General features: G+C 41.7%; 1 protein-coding gene across 4 annotated transcripts in view; it reads right to left on the bottom strand.

Annotated features, from left to right (window-relative positions):
* Window positions 1-26,793, bottom strand: part of LOC126251523 (glycerol-3-phosphate acyltransferase 1, mitochondrial) — a 386,686-nt gene that overhangs the window by 43,844 nt on the left and 316,049 nt on the right. For all 4 annotated transcript variants that reach the window (XM_049952007.1, XM_049952006.1, XM_049952008.1 and 1 more), the window contains 2 exons: window positions 5,711-5,888; window positions 5,409-5,617 (listed from right to left, as the gene is read on the bottom strand). In XM_049952007.1, the coding sequence (XP_049807964.1) occupies window positions 5,409-5,617; window positions 5,711-5,888 (387 nt within the window). The remainder of the gene's footprint in view (window positions 1-5,408; window positions 5,618-5,710; window positions 5,889-26,793) is intronic.

Below are 26,793 nucleotides of genomic sequence, written 5' to 3'. Positions count from 1 at the left end.
GTTTCCCATATTGACAAACATCCCAAAGAGTCCTGCCAGTCGGATTTTCGTAGTACATTGAAATGCTGCTACATTCAAAGATGAACAATACGAAATTTGTATTTCCTTCATTGAATAATGTACGAAAATGCAGTGGTCGAAACTCGGGGTGGAGAAAAAAGCTCGTCTTCCACTTTTTTTTTTTACTTATGCAGAGGTTTTGGCACCAGTATTTATCTTTGTGCCTGCAAAGCATGCCTACATATATTCGATGGCAGAAGTTAGTTGTGGCGGCACCTACCAACATTTTTCAGAACTTCCGCTTACTTTGCACTCGATTCTAAGCCGCAGGCGGTTTTTTGGATTACAAAAACCGGAAAAAAAGTGCAGCTTAGATTCGAGTAAATACGGTACTTTGCCAGAAATAGAGAAGCCAAAAATTTTAAAGACATTTAACCCAAATAAGTTTATAGTGTTGGCATCATCCACCGTTAGAAAGGTCAAACAACTGCTTTATTCACTGTGGTAGTAGAAAACTGTCATAATATGGGTCTTTGTTATTTGTTGTAATTCAGCAACCGACAAGAAACAGGGGACAATGCCAGTCATCCAAGATCCACATAGGTTTTGATTACTTAACAAAGTGACTGTTGCACCCTTGTCTAATTGCATTTTCAACATCTTGTCCATAACACGTACTTTGTTTGGGGCTAACATCACTCGAGAAACATTGCTCGCATCCCTGTTAATAAATGATGAATGAGGATGAGAGATGGACACAAATGCAATATGTCACTTTTTTTAACGGCTGCTCATTACCCAATGCTTTGGGCACATGACCCACTTATGTTAAACAAAGCAATAAGGGCACAACTACTATTGTGGTGTTAACTGGTGCTGCTGTTTAACACTGCACTGCCCCATGTGATATGGAGACCATGACTGCAAGAGCTAACCAATAGTGGCTGAGGAGGAGATGCAATGGCAGCTACTTCACACCAAGCTTCTATCTCATTCCCTGCTTCCCTAAATGCTTCAAAAGACCAGGCAATGTTCACAACCTCTGTGAGAGAGGCATTTTCACATTTTAATGCATGTTCATGAACTTCTCTTTCAGAGTCCAGGCCTATCATACCATCATGAACCACTGAAACAGCATAGAATACTGGTGAGCTTCAGTAACAAACTGGCAACAACTACTAAGCCTGTGAAATTACCTTTGTACATATGTTGCGGATGCTTTTGATAATGTTTGAACTCAATGTAAGCAGCAATAACAAAAGTACATTTGCAATGATAACTAGAGAGCAACTGACATTTCATCAAGTTCCTGAGGAGGAGCTAGGTGACACTAAATATGATAAACACAAGGAGAAATCCATGAAAGAAAGAAAGCCTTACACATTTTGGGGTCAGTGCCAACAAAAGCTTGGAAATGTTGTAGAAGATGTTTTTCGTATGCACCCCAATCCTCCACAGTTACATCACATGGAAGAAACGGTGGGGGTTGCATCAACGGCGGTGAACCCTGGTACTTCAACAATGCTGCCAGCTGTTTAGTGCCATGAAGACAGCCTGCTATTGGCTGGTGAGAGATTGCAGTTATTCAACAAGAGAAGTAGAGTTGATACATGGTGTATACGCGGACAAGGAAAAAAAATCCCGTGTTTCCTGTTTAAAACACACACTTTTTCCTGGGTGTTTAAATGACAGTAAACTTTCCGTTAGAATTGCAAAACTTATCAGTCCTTTGAATGGTTAAGGTTTTATACACTGGTGTAGAATTTGCAGGCAATTTAAGCAACAAACAGCCCCCCCCCCCCCCCCCAAGGAAAAAAACGAGTTTTGGAAAGATCTTCGATGTTCAGCAATATGTATGCTGCATATTTTCATATTATGAAAGTACGTATTCAAGTTCCACCAAACACAGCACGTTAGTTTCCAAAGGATTGAAATTGAGATTTTGATGTGCTTTTGTAAGCCAGTCATAGCTCATGTCACGTGATGTCGTCAGCCAATGATAGCAGATCCTCAGAGCAGACGACACGTGATATAGTCAGCCAATAGCAACATCTCTGTTAAGAATTGCAAACACACAAACAGGAAAAGTAAATGCTTTCAATTAATATACATAGTGTAGCTACAAGAAAAGCTAAGCTTTCACATATAATATTGGTCTTTTATGCGTGTGTTACTTTAAGGTACATCACACAAATGTGCCACTAAAATTTTAAATAATGATGTAAATGTCTGGTCTTCTGGGGTTGAGATTCTTCTAAGTGGCTGGAAGCTTCAAAAGAGAGTCAAACAGTCCTTGATTTAAGAAATTCAATGGACATTCTCGCATGCAACATAATTCATCTTGCATAAAATGAAGTTTACTCTGAAAGTAAGGCTTTTCAAACAACCATTCACAGTATTTTCCCGCGACCTGTTAGAATTTGTTTCAGCAATTGTCAGGCGTTATTTCTCGTGCACAACTACCAAGATGTAGGAAGCCCATATGTATACAGCATTAAGAGATCTTCCATTACGTCAGAAATGAAGTGGGACATCAGATGATACTCGGAGAACATTGGAATTTTGTAAATCATACTAAAATGCATAATTCAGCTTAAAGTGCGTAGTCGTATTCCAGATTCACAAAGATGTAGGCCCCAACCTCATATTAAGCTTGTAAGTGTGGTCATTGGGATGTAAATTTTCTTGGAGTACCAGTAGTGTATTATCTCATGTTTAGTTCTCTATTATGGCATAATGTCATATGGGCCAGAAGATGAAAACGTACATTTGAAATTCAGCAAACAGTTGAAACTGGCCAAAGCTGTGGAATGAAACACTTCACTTCACATTAATTAAATGCCTCAGCAGGAAAGTTGCAATTTGTATGAAAATGCTATGAGACGACGCAGCCATCTGGATGCACTTTTAATAACTTGTCTTGACCACACTTATTTTTCCATCAACCTTATACATTTTGACTTTCCATCATTTTCACAGCCTACAAAAATACAACATAAAACTGGTATCAGACAATATGAAAATATAATACATTTCAGCACTGATAAGAGACATGTTACAACGACTAGAACGTGACTTCCTAGCTTACCTTTGCTATGTCAGTCATATTGTATTCATTAAGTGGCTGCTCAGTGCTTTGTGCTGCATGGCACAACTTGAAAACTGTTGACAGCAGCACTATTATAACAGTTTCACAACCTATATGTATTACTTTATTTAAAAGTTGTCATTTTATAAATATTTATGGTCACAATATTTCAAACAATTTTACAGGATTTTTTAATATGTTTAGATTAATATTACCCGTTGACCCCTTCCCCTAACTGCCATATGGCAATCTACAATGATTTTTATTTACAAAAACAATTTTATTGTCATACAGCTACAGAGGACATGATGTACGGTATCTTAAGTGTGTCAACTTTAATCAATTCCTTTACAACTGTCTAGTAATCTATATAATTTTAACTTTCATTAAATATTTATAAACTTTAATCGATGGTAGTAATTTATGTGCTGTAAGTTGTAAATAAAACAAAAGACTTGTTTGTTAACTGACAGTCGAACCCAGCACCAATCAGCGTGCCCTTCCAATGTATTAGAAAAAGAAAAATGTAACACATTGTTTTATAAATTAGTCCATTATTTACAAAAAGAAATGAATTATGAACAAAAAACCTGCTTGGTGTAACTCATTTCCAAACATTGTACGTGTGTTGTTGAAGTGGGAGGTCATAAAGTACAGGGAGTACATGAAGTCCGGGAACATTTTCAATTATTTATTACACAAGAACCAAATATTGTACAGATATCACACAAATGTCATTTTGAACAGAAACTCTGAAAGATTTTTTTTTTCTTTTTTTTTTCTTCCCACATATACTGCCACAGAATAGTTTGGTGATTTGCCGATAGTCAGCGCTAGTCGCAAACTTGATGAGTTCAGGTGCAGAGTGAGCTTTCTGTGTGTTGGAGTTCAACAAAAACAAGTGTGCTACAGCTGTCAAACGGATGTTTAGAACCAAGTATGGTAAGAAGCCACCAACAAGGAAGGCCACTTACTACTGTCACGACAAATTCATTACGACGGGTTGCTTGGGCCCAGCAAAGAGAAGCGGACTGCCACAGTCGACTATGCCATGCTGGAACAGGTATGGCAAGAATTCGATTACCGTATTGATGTATGCTGGTACACTCATGGCTTGCATATCGAATGCTTGTAAACTTTCAGAGTTTCTCTTCAAAATGCAATATGTATGACATCTGTACAATGTTTAGTTCTTGTGCAATAAATAATTGAAAGTGTTCCCAGACTTTATGTACACCCTGTAATATCTTTTGGACAACATTGTAACTCACTCCCATATTGACTGATGAAATTATTTTATACGTTGACACGATGAAAATTGTGATTGTACACAGAAAAAAATTGCAGCGTGTACCAGGTATCGAGTGCCGCCTGGCAGTTTAGTCCACTTGGCTTCCAAAATTTTCACTTGGTAGCAGTTTGCACTGTCTTTTGCACAAGAATTGATGTGATATAATGTTTTTATGTGACTGACATAGCAATGGTAAGCTAGGAAGCCACATTCTAGTCGTTATAACATGTCTCTTATCAATGGTGAAATGTATATTACTGTCATATTGTCTGATGCCAGTTTTATGTTATATTTTTGTAGCCTTTGAAAATGACAAAGTCAAAACGTGTAAGGTTGATGAAAGATGAAAGTGTGGTCAAGACATAAGTAAAGTTATTAAAAGTAAAATCAGTGGAAAAGACTAATAAATAAAACTGAAGTTATGTTTAAGTTACACTGAATCCCCTAGATTCACTCAACGGTTTCACTTTCTTGTGCACAATAGTGTCATTTGCATACTGTTCTAGATTACTGCTCACCAAAGATGAGATAGTGTTTACACTTATGGTGAACAAGAACAGTCCATCCCAAGGACAACACATTGTGCACTGTCACTCAAAATGTCCTTGAGCCGACATACATACTTGAAAATCTATTCTATTTACTCGGACCTTTGTTGGTCTAGGAATATGATAAATGCCTGTTGCCCTGCATCCATGGTGCACAGGAGGTTGGGTGTGGAAGGAGAATGTTGCGTTTCGTGCAATCAATGAATTTTCAACCAACCAACAAACCAATCAATCAATCAATCCATCCCTTCCTTCCTCTGCTTGTATGGGGGAGGAGGAAAGGAGGGGGGGGGGGAGGAGGAAGAGAAGAAGTGAAGGTGATATGCCACATAGCACTATTACTAAAAGCCAGCAAAGGAAGAGGGCTGGTTGCAGGTGCAATGTTCGATCAGTGGGTTACAATGATATTATACATGTAAAAATAATGAAAACATTAAATTTCATTATTGTAATGACAATGTTACAAGTAAAACAAACTTACTATATCCTGTGACAAAATGTCTTTGTACTTGAAATTGTCTAGCTTGTCAATGATGACATTTTCCAACATCTGACAAGGTTTGCAGAAGATGAATTCAAACTGAAGTATATTACACAGTTCATAGGCCCGCAGTATGATAGCTTCTTCAGATATCTGTTTCGTTTGCGGTGACTGACACTCCCATTGTATGAGAGAACAAAGGGAAGAACCTAAAAAAGATAACAGTACAGTAACTAAATATTGAAAACACTATGTTAATTTGACACAATAGCATGTAATTACAATGTGCAAGACTTACTCACCTATTGCAGCTTCCACAGCAAAGAATGGAAGTAATGCACTGCTATAATAATACAGTTCTATAACATTAGGCAGCATAGTAACTGGCTCAATAAAAATGGTAGGTTCTGGTTCTGACTGGCCGTCTAAAGAAACCACTCGTCTGTCTTTTCTAACAAGGCCAGGACCCAGAAGTTCAAGCTGAAAAATTGATGGTGTGTAATGTTACTTCTGAAATAACATGCCTACATCAATGAAAACAATCAAGGACACAAGTGAGTAAAGACCTATTACAGTCCACAGTGTCAATGAAATTGAGATGAGTAAGTTGATTGTACAAAACAGAGAAGAGGCAAACTGCCATTAGTTTATTTCACTAATTTGAAATTGTTGAATGTAAAGAAATATCAAAAGAGTAAGGTATTAAGTGCAGTACAGAAATCAACTCATGAAAACATAACTACAAAATTATGGTAAATGATTTCCATTGGAGGGTACAGGGAATAATTTTCAGATTTCTAACACAACAGGCAGCAATATTTCCTGTATACATTGTGAAAATGATGTCAGATTTATTAGACCATGCTACATCCAGCATCCCACTACATCCATTTACAAAACAGGATGGCGCAAATGAAAAGCTTAATCTGCCAAATATTTGACATTTTTTTAGTGGGGAAGTAGCAATGTACATCAACAGCTGTCCTAAAGTTGAGCAACTGATGTCTCAAAGGAGGTATTGGTAACATTAATAACTTTGAGACATGTCTGTAAAGTCTGTGGCCAAGCTCTAATGAGCTGTCAACTGAATGGTGGGAACAGACAGAGGATAGATGGAGGGAAATCAGCACTATAAGAAGAGAGATAGATGGGTGTTGGAGGGGAGGGGTGGGGGGAAGGAGTGAGCCACACTAAAATGATATAAGATAGGCAGTAAGATTAAGAATAATGTTAACAGAAGAATGAACCAAAAGCAACACATGCATTTTGCACTGTACCACTTGGTTTTAACCAGACTGAGTGTTCTGAGTGCTGCAGTGTGGGCATATGAGGCATCAGCATCACAGGATGCTGAAACATTGTAGGTATATTCATTAATCGATAGTTTCACTTTCTGCCAGCAGGTGGAAAATATGGCGCTATAAGCAGTAAGAATGTTATGTGGGTACAGAAAAGGGTAGGAATGATCCAACACATGATAACACATACTTCTGTCACATTTATTAGGATATGGTCACAAGTTACAACATGTGTTCAATATAGTTTCCCAACTCATTAATATGCTGCATCCATAACACGGCACGGTCGACAGTTGCTCGTAACATATCTGATGTAATCAGAGCGATATGTCGTTGTATGCTGTCCTTCAGCTCAGGAAGAGCACAGACACATCCCTGATAAATGAGGTAATATCTTTCAGGTATCACCATCCTTCAGGAGTCACAAGTAGTTGGTCAGAGGATCTGGAAGTCACACTTCTTTAAAATACCTAGAGGTGATGTGGTCATTACCAAAGGTTTCTCAAACCACTTCTTTCATCTGGAAAGTGACATATGGTGTCACTCATCTTACATGAAAATAGTGGTGTGGACACAGTTATGTCCTTGCATACTTAGAATCACGTTACACAAGGAGGCCCTTATGACAAGCAGAAGTCACTGTACATGTCATAGACCTGAGAGGTGTGATCTCTGTATTGAGAGTGGCTGGTGGGCCCCCAAGAATGCACTGTCAGATGCACAGTACTGTAAGGTGCTTAAATATGTTATTAGGAAAGCAAAGAGTATGTGGTAAGCAAATAGAATAGCTAATTCACAGGATAAAATTAAAACCATATGGTTAGTTGTGAAGGAAGTGTCTGCTCAGCAGCACGAGGTCTACGATATGAAGTCAGTTCATAGTAAAAATATTTCTGTTACTGATATCAGGTATATGTACAGTATTTAACAATCATTTTCTGAGCATCGCTGGTGACTTAAATAAAAATTTAGCTTCTACAGAAAATCATATAACTCTCTTGGCAAATGCCTTTCTGAGACTGATGTCTGAATCCTCCTCTATGATACGGACAAGATGGATATTGAGTCAATAATTAAATCACTGAAGACTAAGGACTCTCATGGATATGATGGGAGTGCCTAGCAGAATATTAAAGTACTGTGCTGCACATGTTAGCCTTGTATTTAGCTATATTTGTAATTTTTCCTTTAGAAATGGTCAGTTTCCTGAATGATTAAAGTACTCAGTAGTAAAGCCGCTTTATATAAAGGGAGAAACGGATGATGTAGACAATTTTAGACCCATTTCTATGCCATTAGTGTTCACTAAAGTTATTTAAAAGGCTGTGTATGTAAGGATAATTGATCATTTTATATCACACGATTTGCTATCAAATGTACAGTTCAGCTTTACAAGTCATTTAACAAGTGAAAATGCTATATTCTCTTTTGTCTGTGAGGTACTGGATGGGTTAAACAAAAGCTCTTGAACGCTAGGCATATTTTTTGATTTAACTACTTAGGCATTTTGATTGTGTGGATCACAAAATATTGCTCCAGAAGTTGGACCATTACAGAATACGGGGAGTAGCTCATAATTGGTTCCCCTCTTACTTTAGCAACAGACAGTAAAAGGTCATTATTCATAAGGTTGAGATTGGCTGTGATGTGGGTTCTGAGTGGGGTACGGTCAAGTGGGTGTGCCCCATGGATCAGTGTTGGGGCCACTCCTGTTCCTTATTTACACTCCTGGAAATGGAAAAAAGAACACATTGACACCGGTGTGTCAGACCCACCATACTTGCTCCGGACACTGCGAGAGGGCTGTACAAGCAATGATCACACGCACGGCACAGCGGACACACCAGGAACCGCGGTGTTGGCCGTCGAATGGCGCTAGCTGCGCAGCATTTGTGCACCGCCGCCGGCAGTGTCAGCCAGTTTGCCGTGGCATACGGAGCTCCATCGCAGTCTTTAACACTGGTAGCATGCCGCGACAGTGTGGACGTGAACCGTATGTGCAGTTGACGGACTTTGAGCGAGGGCGTATAGTGGGCATGCGGGAGGCCGGGTGGACGTACCGCCGAATTGCTCAACACGTGGGGCGTGAGGTCTCCACAGTACATCGATGTTGTCGCCAGTGGTCGGCGGAAGGTGCACGTGCCCGTCGACCTGGGACCGGACCGCAGCGACGCACGGATGCACGCCAAGACCGTAGGATCCTACGCAGTGCCGTAGGGGACCGCACCGCCACTTCCCAGCAAATTAGGGACACTGTTGCTCCTGGGGTATCGGCGAGGACCATTCGCAACCGTCTCCATGAAGCTGGGCTACGGTCCCGCACACCGTTAGGCCGTCTTCCGCTCACGCCCCAACATCGTGCAGCCTGCCTCCAGTGGTGTCGCGACAGGCGTGAATGGAGGGACGAATGGAGACGTGTCGTCTTCAGCGATGAGAGTCGCTTCTGCCTTGGTGCCAATGATGGTCGTATGCGTGTTTGGCGCCGTGCAGGTGAGCGCCACAATCAGGACTGCATACGACCGAGGCACACAGGGCCAACACCCGGCATCATGGTGTGGGGAGCGATCTCCTACACTGGCCGTACACCACTGGTGATCGTCGAGGGGACACTGAATAGTGCACGATACATCCAAACAGTCATCGAACCCATCGTTCTACCATTCCTAGACCGGCAAGGGAACTTGCTGTTCCAACAGGACAATGCACGTCCGCATGTATCCCGTGCCACCCAACGTGCTCTAGAAGGTGTAAGTCAACTACCCTGGCCAGCAAGATCTCCGGATCTGTCCCCCATTGAGCATGTTTGGGACTGGATGAAGCGTCGTCTCACGCGGTCTGCACGTCCAGCACGAACGCTGGTCCAACTGAGGCGCCAGGTGGAAATGGCATGGCAAGCCGTTCCACAGGACTACATCCAGCATCTCTACGATCGTCTCCATGGGAGAATAGCAGCCTGCATTGCTGCGAAAGGTGGATATACACTGTACTAGTGCCGACATTGTGCATGCTCTGTTGCCTGTGTCTATGTGCCTGTGGTTCTGTCAGTGTGATCATGTGATGTATCTGACCCCAGGAATGTGTCAATAAAGTTTCCCCTTCCTGGGACAATGAATTCACGGTGTTCTTATTTCAATTTCCAGGAGTGTATATAAATGATATTATTGTGGGTAACTGTAAAATATTTCTGTTTGCTGATGACACTAGCTTGGTAGTAAAGGATGTTGTGTGCAACACTGGCTCTGTTTCAAATAGTGTAGTTCATGACCTAAGTTCATGGCTTGCAGAAAATAAACTAACACTAAATCACAGAAAGACTCAGTTTTTACAGTTTCTAACACACAATTCAACAAAACCTGACATTTTAATTTCATAGAATGGGCATATGATTACTGAAACTGAACAGTTCAAATTTCTAGGTGTTCAGAGAGATAGTAAACTGTCATGGAAAGCCCATGTTCAGGATCTTGTTCAAAGACTTAATGCTGCCATTTTTACTATTTGAATGGTATCTGAAGTTAGTGATTGTTCGACACGAAAATTAGCCTACTTTGCTTATTTTCATTGGCTTATGTCGTATGGTATGGTAACTCTTCCCATGCTCAGAAATGAGTGGTTCAGTCGATAAGTGGTGTTATTTCTTGTTAACAATATTAGCTTACTCCCACGAATAAGCAGCTTTCACTCAGTTAATACTCGGCAGAAATCAAACCTGCATTTGGATCGGACTTCCTTAACTCTTGTGCAGAAAAGTGTGCAGTATACAGCTGCATCCATTTTCAATAAGCTACCACTCAAATTCAAAAACCTTAGCAGTACTCCACGAGCTTTCAAATCGAAACTGAAGAGTTTCCTCATGGCTCACTCTTTCTATTCTGTCAAAGAGTTCCTTGAAAAATTAAGCTGATTCCTGTTGTATTGTTGACGGCATTTACTTAAACTTATGGATGGACTTTTTTCGGGTTCATAAACATTTTATTTTTATCTGTTATTACTTTTATGTTGTAATTTCATGTACTGACATGTTCCATGACCTTGGAGATTTGCTCCTACAGAACTTGACGAATAAATAAAAATAAATAAATTCTGGAACCACCACCAGCTCCTGCTTGCTAGTTGTGGGCTGTAGGGCTGGAAGTAGCTCACAGAGGGGACGGACGCTGTACAGACGGAGGTGCAGGAGCTCGAAACAGGGTACTGCTGGGCTGCCGTGGGATGCAACAGCTTCTCCACATCCTTGGACTCCACTGTGCCATGGAATGGTAAGAGCACTGGTGCTACCGGGAATGGTTGCAAAGTTGGAGACCCCAGGTGCTGCAGTGCCCAATGAGGGGATGGGCGACTGCTCAGAGGGGCCACTGGGGGGAGGGGGGAGGGGTGTTGATGGGGGAGGGTGGTGGGGGGGCTGCTGGGTCACAGCAGACATTGTCCTCCTGCTGATGGCCGAGCTGATGCAGTCGTCGTCTGCCCCAAGTCCTGGATCATGTTGTACCTAAGACCCTCTTCTTAAAAAGTGAGAGTGGTGCGGGGAAATGAAAAGGATGGGGGTACCAGGGTGGGTAGGACCAGAGGTGAGCAAGAAAGGACAGGAGAGGATCCATCCACCACTGGGGCCACTGGAATAGCTGGGGGGGATGGCGGTGGCCCCTGTCCAGCAATGCGCACGCAAAACTGGTTGAAGTGGTGGGCAACATGTCTGTCCCCCAACTACAGCATAAAAACTTTGTGCCCCCTTTATTGCGGGATGACCAAATGCACATGCCCAGACTCCGAGGCTGGGAAGGAATTTCGGCACCAGTTGTTCTGGCCTCAGGAGCGGAGTTGGCATTAGCAGGTGAGGCAGTGTGCGGCTGGTGGCCACGGAGAAACTCTTCCGGACTCTTCTCACCCAAGGGTGTGGCTTTGTAAGAACTTAAAAATTGACTGATAGCATATTCCGCTGGACGGTCATCAATGTACTTGAGAATTTGAGATTTAAATGTGCACACCAGATGCTCAACTTCACCATTCGATTATGGGTGAAAAGGTGGGTTCCAAACATGTTGGATGCAATTTGTAGCACACAAGTTCCTAAAGATTTGCAACAGAAACTGGGAGCTACTGTCTGTTACAAAAGTCTAAGGAGGAGTTTCAATGGAAAAGATTTTCATCAGGCCGTGATGGCAGTGTCCCCTGTCGTGGACCTGAGGCTGACTAGATATGGGAAGTGGGAATATGCATAAGTCAGAATGAGCCAATCTGTTTCTCCTGGCCAGTATACAGGGTGGTCCATTGATAGTGACCGGGCCAAATATCTCACGAAATAAGCATCACACGAAAAAACTACAAAGAACGAAACTCGTCTAGGTTGAAGGGGGAAACCAAATGGCGCTATGGTTGGTCCGCTAGATGGCGCTGCCATAAGGTCAAACGGATATCAACTGTGTTTTTCTAAATAGGAACCCCCAATCTATATTAGATATTCGTTTAGTATGTAAAGAAATATAAATGTTTTAGTTGGACCACTTTTTTCGCTTTGTGATAGATGGTGCTGTAATAGTCACAAACGTATAAGTATGTGGTTATCATGTGACATTCCGCCAGTGCGGATGGTATTTGCTTCGTGATACATTACCCATGTTAAAATGGACCGTTTACCAATTGCAGAAAACGTTGATATTGTGTTGATGTATGGCTATTGTGATCAAAATGCCCAGTGGGCTTGTGCTATGTATGCTGCTCGGTATTCTGGACGACATCATCCAAGTGTCCAGACCATTCCCCGGATAGTTATCTTATTTAAGGAAACAGGAAGTGTTCAGCCACATGTGAAACGTCAACCACGACCTGCAACAAATGATGATGCCCAAGTATGAGTTTTAGCTGCTGCGCGGCTAATCCGCTCATCAGTAGCAGACAAACTGCATGAGAATCGGGAATCTCAAAAACGGTGGTGTTGAGAATGCTACCTCAACATCTATTGCACCCGTACCATATTTATATGCACCAGGAATTGCATGGCGACGACTTTGAACGTCATGTACAGTTCTGCCACTGGGCACAAGAGAAATTATGGGATGATGACAAATTTTTTCCACGTGTTCTATTTAGCGAGCGTCATTCACCAACAGCGGTAACGTAAACTGGCATAATATGCACTACTGGGCAACGGAAAATCCACGATGGCTGCGACAAGTGGAACATCAGTGACCTTGGCGGGTTAATGTATGGTGCGGCATTATGGGAGGAAGGATAATTGGCCCCCATTTTATCAATGGCAATCTAAATGGTGCAATGTATGCTGATTTCCTACGTAATGTTCTATCGATGTTACTACAAGATGTTTCACTGCATGACAAAATGGTGATGTACTTCCAACATGATGGATGTCCGGCACATAGCTTGCGTGCGGTTGAAGCGGTATCGAATAGCATATTTCATGACAGGTGGATTGGTCGTTGAAGCACCATACCATGTCCCGCATGTTCACTAGATCTGACGTCCCCGGATTACTTTGTGTGGGGAAAATTGAAGGATACATGCTATCGTGATCCACCGACAACGCCTGACAACATGTGTCAGCGCATTGTCAATGCATGTGCGAACATTACGGAACGCGAACTACTTGCTGTTGAGAGGAATGTCGTTACACATATTGCCAAATGCATTGAGGTTAACACATATTGCCAAATGCATTGAGGTTAACGGACATAATTTTGAGCATTTATTGCATTAATGTGGTACTTACAGGTAATCACGCTGTAGCAGCATGCGTTCTCAGAAATCATAAGTTCACAAAGGTACATGTGTCACATTGGAACAACCGAAATAAAATGTTCAAACGTACCTACATTCTGTATTTTAATTTAAAAAACCTACCTGTTACCAACTGTTCATCTAAAATTGTGAGCCATAGGTTTGGACTATTACAACGCCATCTATCACAAAGCGAAAAAAGCGGTCCAACTAAAACATTCAAAGTTTTTTACGTACTACACAAATATGTACTAAAAAATGGGGGTTCCTATTTAAAAAAACGCAGTTGATATCCATTTGACCTATGGCAGCGCCATCTAGTGGGCCAACCATAGCGCCATCTGGTTTCCCCCTTCAAGCTAGACTAGTTTCGTTCTTTGTAGTTTTTTCATTTGACACTTATTTCTTGAGATATTTGGCCCGGTCACCATCAATGGACCACCCTGTATACATGGCATCATGGCAGCATTTTTTGTTCTGGATACCCTCCCAGTGGTCAGAATGGGGAAGCTGCAGAATGTCATTCTGTAATTGGAGGGGAATGACGATTCACAATGACACATGTACAGATAAATGGAATCTGCCTTCCTTTGTGGCAGCTTCTCTGCCCCCCCCCCCCCCCCCCAAAAAAAAAAACCCTCTCCCTGACACAACAGAAAGTTCCTACAAACTTGTTGTAAGACAGGGTCTGCACCTATGCATTTGCCCATATTGGGAGGTTCACTGACCGAGAGCTGAGCCTCCTCAATGAGGTAGAAACATAGACCCTCTTCTTTGGCAAATGACAGATCAGGACCTATTGGTAGCTGAGAGTGAGTATCTGCATTTGCATGTTTATCTATGGTACGAAAATTAACTTCATAATTGTATCTACATAAGAAGAATGACCAGCACTGCAACTAGTGAGCCATTTTGTCAGGGTGCCGTGATGAGGGTCTGAACAGTGAAATGAGCAGCAAATGGTCCACTATCACACGAAACTTCACCCAAACAAATAGATGTGAAATTTCTTAAGTGCATATGTAATGGCTAATGCCTTCTTTTCAATTTGGGAATAATTCCTTTGAGCTGTCATATATGTCTTGGAGGCATAAGCTATTGGTTGCCCACGCCCATCCAGTTCCATTGTCCGAGGCATCTGCCACCACTACCAACTGTTTGCAAGGCCGTAAGGTAGCTAAACACAGAGCTGAGCAAAGGCAAGGTTTCAAAGTTTGAAATGCAGTTTTGCAATCCTGTGTCCAAGCAAATGGGGTGCTCCCTTTTTGCAGTTGGTTCAATGGATGAGCACTCTTTGAAGCATTAGGGATCAACTTCTTGTGGTAGGAAACATTCCTGAGAAATAACGACAGTTCATTGACATTCTTCAGCCAAGATAGTGCTGTGATCACTTCCACAACAGTGGTCATTGGTTTGATGCCTTCATGCAAAATTATGTGACCGAAATGTTGAACTGATGCCTAAAAGAACTGAGATTTGTCAAGGTTACCCTTTAACCTTCACTGTGGAGTGTGTGAAAGAGCGTACGCAGACTCTGGAGATGCACCTTGGTACTATGATGCCCTCAAGATAATTTATACAGCATGGTATATTTTGCATTAATTGGTCAAGAAATTGATAAAACAGGGTGGGGGCACTGGCAATTCCAAATACTAAGCACCTCTATTTAAAGAGGCTGAAAGCTGTATTGACTACCATGAGCTGCTGCAACTCTACATCAAGCGGAAGCTGCAGGTAGACTTTGGCCATTAATTCATCCGGAGATATGAATCAATGTGAGCCTGTACATTTATTGACATTCTAAAGTCAACAAATAGTCACAATTTTCCAGTTAGCTTCTTGATTACTATGAGTGGCAATTCCCTTTGACTAAATGCAGCCAGTTCAATGACATTAAATTGTGTTGGTCTATCAAGCTCTTCTTTAACCTGGTTGTGAAGAGCTAGTGGGACAGGACATGCTCTGCAAAAGTTAGGGCAAACGGAAGGTAGGAATTTGATGTGGGCTGTGAAACACTTTGTGGTGTCACCGCTAGACACCACACTTGCTAGGTGGTAGCTTAAATCGGCCGCGGTCCATTAGTACATGTCGGACCCGCGTGTCGCCACTGTGTGATCGCAGACCGAGCGCCACCACAAGGCAGGTCTCGAGAGACGGACTAGCACTCGCCCCAGTTGTACGACGATGTTGCTAGCGACTACACTGACGAAGCCTTTCTCTCATTTGCCGAGAGACAGTTAGAATAGCCTTCAGCTAAGTTAATGGCTACGACCTAGCAAGGCGCCATTAACCATTTGTAACGTTGCATGTACCTCAAGATAGAGTCTCACTTGTATCATTCAGAATGCTGTATACCAAAGGACAATATAAAAGTTAAGTGTTCTAGTAGCTACGTTCTTTTCTTTATCACATTCATTACGAATCCTGTTCCAGACTAAACGCCAGATGGCGTGAGTTGACGCGTGCCCTTTCGGCTACTTCACTGTGGACTGGCTGCCTTAACAGTCCACTACACACTTAATGCAGACAAATCCAGGAGAGAAGAGGTCAGCAAATTTCTTGCACAATGCTCCTAAGTTCTGAAAGGCTACTTCATCTGACACCAAGTTAACAGTATCTGTGATCGTAAAACCCAATGTCATGAAAGTGTCCAGACCAAACAGTTTTTCTGCTGAGCGGCTATCTTCTACCAGAAATGTAATTTCCTGAACGAAACTTTTGCACTTGGTGTCAACTGTGAATTAACCATTGATAGGACTGGTTTGCCTATCATAGTTAACTAAGTGTTGAGCTTTTGGACATAAGGGAGGTGCACTAAGTTTCAGATAAGTTTATGTATTGAGAAGTGAGGTGCAAGACCAGTGTCTACTTGCAGTCGTACCATTTAAGCACTGATGAGCACTGTGATACACAATTTATTGGGAATGGAACTGCTGGAAATGATCAAGTTTATGTCTATAGGCTCTTCTTGCTGTTGCAAAAATGAATCACAGAAGACTGACATGCTGAGTTAGACAGAAGCAGATGCTGCTCCAACTGTTTACCTGCTGCAGCATGTGCATGGGCTAGGGCCTGTTTACAAGCAGGCTGCAATGTACGTCCTTGTTCCTAATTACTGGCCTTCAGCATACGAGACATTGAAAGCCTGTGCGAAAGCTAGAACTTGTTCAAGTGTTGAACCATCAAACTGTAAAGCTTGCTGTCTAGCTGCTTTATCCAGAGCAGACCTGATAATGGCATCCATAGCCATTATGATGGCATATGATTCCTTATGTTTTGAAGTGACGAAATGACACTTTCAGCTAAGGCCGTGCAGTTCTGCCGCCCACATCCTGTATGTCTGATTAGGGTGTTTATCACACTGATAAAATTATACCCTAGATACAATCACAAGCACATGCCGTTGGTGGTATGTGATTAGTAAACTGCACATTTCCTCAAACAACAACAGAGTGTGTTCAGACAGTGGAGCCAGATTACATAAAAGTCTATATCCAGAATGAGATTTTCACTCTGCAGCAGAGTGTGCGCTGATATGAAACTTCCTGGGAGATTCGAACTGTGTGTCAGACCAAGACTCGAACTCAAGACATTTGCCTTTCACAGGCAAGTGCTCTACTATCTGAGCTACCCACGCATCACACCCCATCCTCACAGCTTTACTTCTGCCAGTACCTTGTCTCCTACCTTCCATACTTCACAGAAGCTCTCCTCCGAACCTCGCAGAACTAGAACTCCTGGAAGAAACGATATTGCAGAGACATGGCTTAGTCACAGCCTGGGGGATGTTTCCAGAATGAGATTTTCACACTGCAGTGGAGTGTGCACTGATATGAAACTTCCTCGCAGATTAAAACTGTGTGCCGGACCGAGACTCCAAGGAGGCAAGGTACTGGCAGAAGTAAAGCTGTGAGGAAGGGGCATGAGGCGTGCTTGGGTAGCTCAGACAGTAGAGCACTTGCCCATGAAAGGCAAAGGTCCCCAAGTTCGAATCTTGGTCCGGCACCCAGTTTTAAGCTGCCAGAAAGTTTCAAAAGTCTATATGTTTGTGGCAACAACAGAAGAGCTTTTCGAATGTTGGCATTCATCACTTGTATTACTCCTAGTCCTCCGGTGATTCTCATATGGTGGGAAAAGCGGCAGGTGGGCTGGTTATGGATGCTGCTGGCATTCCAGAAGTGCTTACAAAACCCTTTCCAAAACAGAACTGTTTTCTTGCAGAATTTGTTGTACTTGTGCCTGGCTTTCCAACTGGCATTGCAGCAGGCTATGAAGTACAGTTTCCACTTCTGTCATCCATGATGGACTGAGAAAAGGGGAAGGGGGGGGGGGGAGGGAGGGGGGAGAGAGAGAGAGAGAGAGAGAGAGAGAGAGAGAGAGAATACCAAGTTCCATAGTCACCACTTGGAAATAAAAAAGGAAGTGATCATATGGCATTTTTGGCCGGGAGGCCCCTTTCGGAATCGGCCACCAAGTGCAAGCCTTATTTCAGTCGATGCCACATTGGGCAACTTGCATGTTGTTGTTGTTTTTGGGGAAGGAGACCAGACAGCGAGGTCATCAGTCTCATCGGATTAGGGAAGGAAGAAGGCCGTGGCCTTTCAGAGGAACCATCCTGGCATTTGCCTAGAGTGATTTAGGGAAATCACGGAAAACCTAAATCAGGATGGCCGGATGCGGGATTGAACCGTCGTCCTCCGGAATGCGAGCAACTTGCATGTCAATGATGAGGATGCAATGATGATGAGGAAAACACAACACCCAGTCCATGAGTGGAGAAAATCTCCAACCTGGCCAGGAATCGAACCCGGGCCTGCTGCATGGGAGGCAAGTACATTACCACTCAACTAAGCAGACGGGACACCAGTTGGACAGTGACTATTACAACCCATAATACAGTAGTAAATCCAAGATAATTGTATTTCAGACTACAAGAACATGATTATTATGGTGCAGCTAGTGAAGTGAAGTGAAGTGAAGTATAGCGCTCGGGCTGTGGCCTAATTAAGCCACCATAGTTGAAATGGGCACCAATCAGCAAGCTGTGAGCATTGATGTGTGCATCTGTGTTGTGGACACCCAACAAGGAAGGGGTGCTGTTCCTACCAACCAATTCTGAAACAGACACCATGGCTAGCGGATGATCCTTGACGACGTAGAATGCTGAGATGGAAGGTGAAAATGGCGTGATACTGTTTCTGAGGCAACATGTTAATTGCGCACACTTCGAGAGGTGCCCAATGAACAGCTGTAGCCAATGCTGGAGAAGTTCCCATCAGAGATGGAGAGGCCTAGTAACATGGTAAAATGTGGGAGTTACTGCAAACTCCTCGAAAAAAACTGAACAAGAAAGAAGGAGCTTGTGAAACATCACACAGTCACATAAGCTGAGTGCAGTGGATGTTTGTGCACAACATGCGGCAGAGTGGACCCCATATACGATAGTTCTGTACATTCACAGCACCGTGCACAGTGAAATGTGCATTGCATGTCCAAAGAATATTCCCTGGGCACGTCATCCATTGCCATGCATGTCAAAAAATGAAGGATAAAGGCATGGCTTTCTAGCCTATCTTGGGACTTCATTTGGCCCACATACTGAATCTTGCAGGGATACCACGGAGAGAGACAATTCTCATGATACAGCTTGAGCACTGGCTGCAGAAAGTGAATCGTGTGCTGCAAAGGTTGGCTATAGCTACAGCAACTTCGTCACCAACTGCCATGGGAATGGGCTGCCTCCCTCTCCATACTGTACCACATAATTCATCTGCTTTTCCAAATTGCTTGATCACATTGTCTAGGCCATTTATGGACATGGGGCCTCTTCACAGCTGTCTCTGTTGGCAATATTTATTTATTTATTATCTTTTTTTTGCTTATAGTCCCCCCCACGAACCATGGACCTTGCCGTTGGTGAGGAGGCTTGCATGCCTCAACGATATAGATAGCCGTATCTGTTGAGAGGCCAGACAAATGTGTGGTTCCTGAAGAGGGGCAGCAGCCTTTTCAGTAGTTGCAGGGGCAACAGTCTGGATGATTGACTGATCTGGCCTTGAAAAAAACCCAAATCGGCCTTGATGTTCTGGTACTGCAAACGGCTGAAAGCAAGGGGAAACTACAGCCATCATTTTACCCGAGGGCATGAAGCTTTACTGTATGATTAAATGATGATAGCATCCTCTTGGGTAAAATATTCCGGAGGTAAAATAGTCCCCCATTCGGATCTCCGAGCGGGGACTACTCAAGAGGACGTTGTTATCAGGAGAAAGAAAACTGGCATTCTATGGATTGGAGTGTGGAATGTCAGATCCCTTAATCGCGCAGGTAGGTTAGAAAATTTAAAAAGGGAAATGGATAGGTTAAAGTTAGATATAGTGGGAATTAGTGAAGTTCGGTGGCAGGAGGAACAAGACTTTTGGTCAGGTGAATACAGGGTTGTTGTTGTTGTGGTCTTCAGTCCTGAGACTGGTTTGATGCAGCTCTCCATGCTACTCTATCCTGTGCAAGCTTGGATACAAAATCAAATAGGGGTAATGCAGGAGTAGGTTTAATAATGAATAAAAAAATAGGAGTGCGGGTAAGCTACTACAAACAGCATAGTGAACACATTATTGTGGCCAAGATAGACACCCGAGTCGAAACAAGGCCCCGGGAGTAGACAACATTCCATTAGAACTACTGACAGCCTTGGGAGAGCCAGTCCTGACAAAACTCTACCATCTGGTGAGCAAGATGTATGAGACAGGCAAAATACCCTCAGACTTGAAAAAGAATATAATAATTCCAATACCAAAGAATGCAGGTGTTGACAGATGTGAAAATTACTGAACTATCAGTTTAATAAATCACAGCTGCAAAATACTAACGCGAATTCTTTACAGACGAATGGAAAAACTGGTAGAAGCCGACCTCGGGGAAGATCAGTTTGGTTTCCGTAGAAATGTTGGAACACGTGAGGCAATACTGACCCTACGACTTATCTTAGAAGAAAGATTAAGGAAAGGCAAACCTACATTTGTAGCATTTGTAGACTTAGAGAAAGCTTTAGACAATGTTGACTGGAATACTCTCTTTCAAATTCTGAAGGTGGCAAGGGTAAAATACAGGGAGCGAAAGGCTATTTACAATTTGTACAGAAACCAGATGGCAGTTATGAGAGTAGAGGGGTATGAAAGGGAAGCAGTGGTTGGGAAGGGAGTGAGACAGGGTTGTAGTCTCTCCTCAATGTTGTTGGATCTGTATATTGAGCAAGCACTAAAGGAAACAAAAGAAAAATTCAGAGCAGGTGTTAAAATCCATGGAGAAGAAATAAAAACTTTAAGGTTCGCTGATGACATTGTAATTCTGTCAGAGACGGCAAAGGACTTGGAAGAGCAGTTGAACGGAATGGACAGTGCCTTGAAAGGAGGGTATAAGATGAACATCAACAAAAGCAAAACAAGGATAATGGAATGTAGTCGAATTAAGTCGGGTGATGCTGAGGGAATTAGATTAGGTAATGAGACACTTAAAGTAGTAAAGGAGTTTTGCTATTTGGGGAACAAAATAACTGATGATGGTCGAAGTAGAGAGGATATAAAAAGTAGACTGGCAATGGCAAGGAAAGCGTTTCTGAAGAAGAGAAATTTGTTTACATCGAGTATAGATTTAAGAGTCAGGAAGTCGTTTCTGAAAGTATTTGTATGGAGTGTAGCCATTTATGGAAGTGAAACATGGACAGTAAATAGTTTAGACAAGAAAAGAATAGAAGCTTTTGAAATGTGGTGCTACAGAAGAATGCTGAAGATTAGATGGGTAGATCACATAACTAATGAGGAGGTATTGAATAGAATTGGGGAGGAGTTTGTGGCACAACTTGACCAGAAGAAGGGATCAGTTGGTAGGACATGTTCTGAGGCATCAAAGGATCTCCAATTTAGTATTGGAGGGCAGCGTGGGGGGTAAAAATCGTAGAGGGAGACCAAGAGATGAATACACTAAGCAGATTCAGAAGGATGGAGGTACTGGGAGACGAAGAGGCTTGCACAGGATGGAGTAGCATGGAGAGCTGCATCAAACCAGTCTCAGGACTGAAGACCACAACAACAACAACATATCATTTTGATACAATTTCTGCACAAACAGTAGGAATTTGCAATTCACATGCACAAGAAGCCACTTACGGGTGATGCATTTGGCAATATATGGTACAGTACTTCATAATGCAACATAAAGTTGTTACATAGTATAGGTATTTGAATTTACAGCATGTTGTTACAAAAATAATATATATTACGATCACCTCAGAATATGTACATCATATAGATAGAAGAGTTAGGCCTATGTTTAAGAATAGTTACATTTTAATATCAGTATTCATTCACTGAGTACAAACATTTGAGAGTTAAGAATGATTTTATTTCCCTTTTGAATACTTTACCTCTGTGGCATCTTATAGCACTTGGCAGTTTGTTAAACAATTTCTGGCCATTAATCCTAGGACTATGATCTGTTGTCTTTAGTTTAGTTCTGTTTCTGAAGAAGCAATCTTTTTATCTTGTGTTATGGGTATGCACATCAGAGCACTTAGTTTCATTATTTTTACGGTCCACAAAGAATGTTATTAATTTGTACAGATACAAGGAATCTACTGTTAGATATTTATGTTGTACAAAGGTTTCCCTACATGAATCTCTGTATTGTAGTCGAGGCATGGTCCTGATTGCTCTTTTCTGCAGTGTTAGGATTCTGTTCATGTGTCTATCAGCAGCACATCCCCATACCTCTATTCCATAATTAATACATGCAAATATTGTCCCATAATAAACAGTTTTTAATGTTTGTTCAGAGACTAATTTTGATAGTTTGCTAATTAAGTACAGTGAACTGCTGATTTTATTGCATACAAAATTGATATGGTCTATCCATCTAAGATTTTCGTCTAGGTATATCCCCAAAAATTTACCTTTGTCAGTGTCTACTTCAGAGGTGCCTCTAAATCATTAATGTAGACCAGGAAAAGGAAAGGGCCCAATACGGAGGCCTGAGGTACACCCTGTTTTACTGTTTCATAGCTGGATTGGAAATGTTTGATCTGATCATTAATTTCATAACTCAGCTTTGTACACTGCTTATGATTGGTTAGATAAGCCAGATGAGGTCCTATTCTTTAAGTTATTTATTATTTTTCCTATTTCCTCCACACTCACTTCCTTAAATTCAAAGGCAATTGCCAGCCTAGGGTAAGGCTTTACCATCCGAGTCAGACTTGTGTGATTAACTGGATTCACAGCTGAAGATATAAAATATTCATTAAATATATTGCAGATTTTATCTGGATAATTAATATGGTTTCCTTCATGCTGGATTCTGTCAATGTGAGCATCTAACTTAGGGGTGGCTTTGCGATATTTATTTATTACATCCCATGAAGTCTTCCCTATATTTGATGACTGATCTATTTCCTTATCTAGGATCTGTTTTCTTAAATTTGAGAGATGTTCCTGAAATTGTTTTTTTTTAGTTTGATTGTACTTATCCTTAAATATTTGCAATTTAGTTGACTTATTTAGCACACTTAGATCCTCGATATTTTGCCTGAGTTTAATCATGTAAGCTGGAAGAGTCAGTTGGGTGTTATTTACATTTTGGTTGTGAGTTACTACTTTCTTAATTTCTTTCACTGGGCAGCAAAAATTAAGATATTTTAAAATAATATCTTAAAATTTGGCCCATTTGTATTCAGACCCTTTTTGCTGAAGAACTAGTTGCCATTCCTCAAATGCTAGTTTAATTTTTAAAAGCATTAATGTTTTTCTCTTTAAGCATTCTTTTATGTTCTATGACCCGAGTCCTTTCTTGGATGCTTGTGTGTTCATAGTCTACAAATTGATATTTGTGGTCTGAGTAGTGGAAGCCCACATTCCAGCATCTAATACTATCTTTTACCTCTTTACTTAGTATTATGTAGTCTATACTACTAGAAGTAGACTGAGTTATTCTTGCATCTGAATTTACTGCATTCATAAGATTATAGGAGTTCAGGGTATCTATTAGCCTGCTGTTATGATTATTGCAAGGTGTTGCCTCTACATTCAAGTCACCCAGTATTGTTACGTCGTTTGTGTTATAGTGTCCCACTATTCTATTAAAAATATCTATAAAACGCCCTACCTCTGATTTTGGTGGACAATAAATCCCAATAATTTTCTGTTTCACCATGCCCTTTTCGCAACCGTTGATACGGAGTTCAACGCCTGTCACTTCAGTCAAGCCTTCATTATTATACAGATCTAGATGGTTTAATTCATTTACTTTGAGTTGCACTCTCACAAATACTGCTACACCTCCACCTTTATGATGCTGTCTACAGTAGCTATTTCCTAGGAAATAGCTATTTAGTTTAAAGAAAATAATGTCCTCAGATTTCAGTCCATGCTCGGTTAACACAACTACATGAGGTGAATGATCATTTACAAAAGTCTGCCAAACATTGAGCTTATTTCTAAGATATTGTATATTTACGCGCAAGAGCCTTAATCGTACTTTTAGTTTGTCACTTTGAATTTCCTCCTGTTCTGGATTGTTTATATTGGGCCAAATCCGGTTGGAGTTGGCCCTTTCCACTAGTTTCCCTGTATTTTGGGATTTAGGGCGAAAGCCCGTCTGTTTCCTCAGCTGTTTTCATGAATTATTATGTCAACAGTTTTGTTTATGTCTGATGAAAGTCTCTTTTTACCAGATAGATTTAAATGTTGACCTTGCATTGTGAAACTAGTGTTTTCGTAGCTGTTGACGTCAATAAGTCTTACGTTTTTACACTTGGAGCAGAAATGTAATTTTTGATTCCTAAAATGCAGTGCTGCTGTTGCTGCCACTCTGATAAAACAACTTTACCAGCAGTGCAAGGTCTTTCTTCTCAACAGCAATTGTGATTTGCATGGAAAACTTCAACTAACAGTAACTTCACACAAGAAACCGACATACGTTATACCAAGCGACAAACAGCATAATGATGTCACAATGGGAAACACTTCACATTCTGACTGGTTATTGTGCCATATTTTACCTGGTGGGAGAAAGTAGAACTGCCCCCCCCCCCCCCCCCACAGCATATTCTGCAAGCGCACTGATTAATGAACATACCTACATTGTATCAGCATCCTTTAATGTATACAGCCCACACTGCAGCATTCGGAACACCATGAGTTTAATTGTAACCACTCCGTATAAGGCTACTGTTTACTTTGCAGCACACCACAATGTGTTGAATTTCTGAATTTCAAGACCATGTGACATTCAACGTGTTACCCTTGGTATCTCCCCCCCCCCCCCCCATCTCTTCTCTGCCTGCCTCCTCTCTCCTTTATTCCTTTTCACTGTTCACATATTGGATTGATCTGTTCACTAGCAGTTATTTTTATATTCTTTATTTTAGGCTATCTTTCCTGGGAAGGGGTGCTTTTGGGCCTTCAAAATTGGTAAAAAGGAAAACCATTTACTTTGCAAAATATTGCCATATTGGCCCAAATACAAGTGGAATCCTCAATTTTGAGTATGATGCTCACACTGGAAGGCCCGTTAGCTGCACAACGCCAGGCATTGTTGCCAAACTTCAACAACTGGTTTGTATGGATTGACTTCGAACCATTCAAGACCTTGCGGGGGAAGTGGGTATTGGTTATGGGACATGTCAACGAATGTTGACTGATGAATTGGGCATGCATCGTGTTGCTGCCAAATTTGTTCTTGACTGCCGATCAGAAGGCATAGCATGTTGAAGTGTGCACGGACCTTCATCAGACCGCATCTGATGATCCAACCTTCTTGTCACGAGTTATCACTGGTGATGAGCGCTGGATTTACGGTTATGACTTAGAGCATAGGCAACAATCATCCCAGTGGAAGAGCCCAGGCTTTCCAAGACCCAAAAATGCGAGACAGGTGAAGGACAAAGTGAAGAGCATGATCATCATTTTCTTTGATACCAAGGGAATTGTGCACAAAGAATTTGTCCCACCCAACCAAACAGTGAATTCCGCTTACTACTGTGATGTTTTGCGGCGGATTCGTGAAAATGTACGGCGATGACAGCCCGAACTTTGGCATCAAGCAAACTGTCTGCTGCATCACGACAATGTGCCCTGTCACACATCCTTACTCACCAGGAACTTTCGGGCAAAAAACAACATGGTGGTAGTACACCACCCACCGTACTTGCCAGATTTGGCACCTTGCGACTTCACACTGTTCCCAAAACTGAAACTCAATTTGAAATGCCATCGGTTCAACACTCTAGAGAGGATTCAAGAAGCATCGCTGGCGGTGATAAACACCCTCAAAGAACAGGACTTCCAGAACACGTTTGACCAGTGGCAGAAGTGCTGGGACTGGTGTGTACATGCAGATGGGAACTACTTCAAGGGTGATGGTGACAATTAGTACAAAGGTAAGGTTTTCAACAGATGGTAGAACCAGTCCCGAAAATTTTGGATAGCACCTTGTAGTAGAAAGTGCGTAACAGTTATGTGGTGTAAATGTTGCAAGTTCAATTAGCAAGATGGATTTTAAAATCAAGAATGGTGAAGATTGTGACTGAAGGGGGGAAACAAAGTGGCTTTCGAAGAGGTAAATCGTGTGGATAACATCTTTACCCTAGGACATATCATGGAGAGGAAGTTGGAAATGAATCCAAGCAGTTACTTGGTCTTCTTAGATCTTGAGAAAGCATATGAGAAGAGTGCCACTAAAGATACCACTTGAGGTGCTGTGGTCAGGGGAATTGCCAAAAATGTATGTAAAAGGTATCATAAGCCTCTAAAAGTCAGCAAAAAGTGTGATTAAAATGCGGAAAGAAATTTCTAGAGAGGCCTTCAAAATAACTAAAGGACTGAAGCAAATATGTTGTCTGTCTCCCACACTTTTTAAGATGTGTGAGCGGAAGGCACTGGAGCTCTAATGTAGAAAGTGCATGAGCATGGGGACTGAAGTAGGGAATTAGTGTAGGTACACACTTTTCTATGCTAATGATCAGGTCACTGTGACGAAGATGAAGAGAATATATTTTACATGCTTAGGAAGTTGGAAGAATGTAAGAGTAGGGTTTGAAAATTAATTCTGAGAAGCTGGAATATCTATGTTGTAGAGAAAAGGGAAATAACTTTAACATCAGTGGACATCGAATTAAAGCGTGCAAAAAGTTTAAGTACCTGAGTAAAGAGTTCAAAAATGAGTTTAAAGAGTAAAGTGTGATTATACAAATCCATCATAGGATGGTAAGAGCATATCAAATGAATAGGACAGATGGCCAAATGGAGCATTTTTGAGGCAACATCCTGGGAGAAGAAGAGGGAAGCCATGAAAAGGGTGGCTAA

Source organism: Schistocerca nitens, chromosome 4 (genome assembly GCF_023898315.1).
Source record: "Schistocerca nitens isolate TAMUIC-IGC-003100 chromosome 4, iqSchNite1.1, whole genome shotgun sequence".
Lineage (NCBI taxonomy): Eukaryota > Metazoa > Arthropoda > Insecta > Orthoptera > Acrididae > Schistocerca > Schistocerca nitens.
Note: the sequence above shows the minus strand (reverse complement) of the source record. Positions and strands in the feature narration are given on the sequence as shown.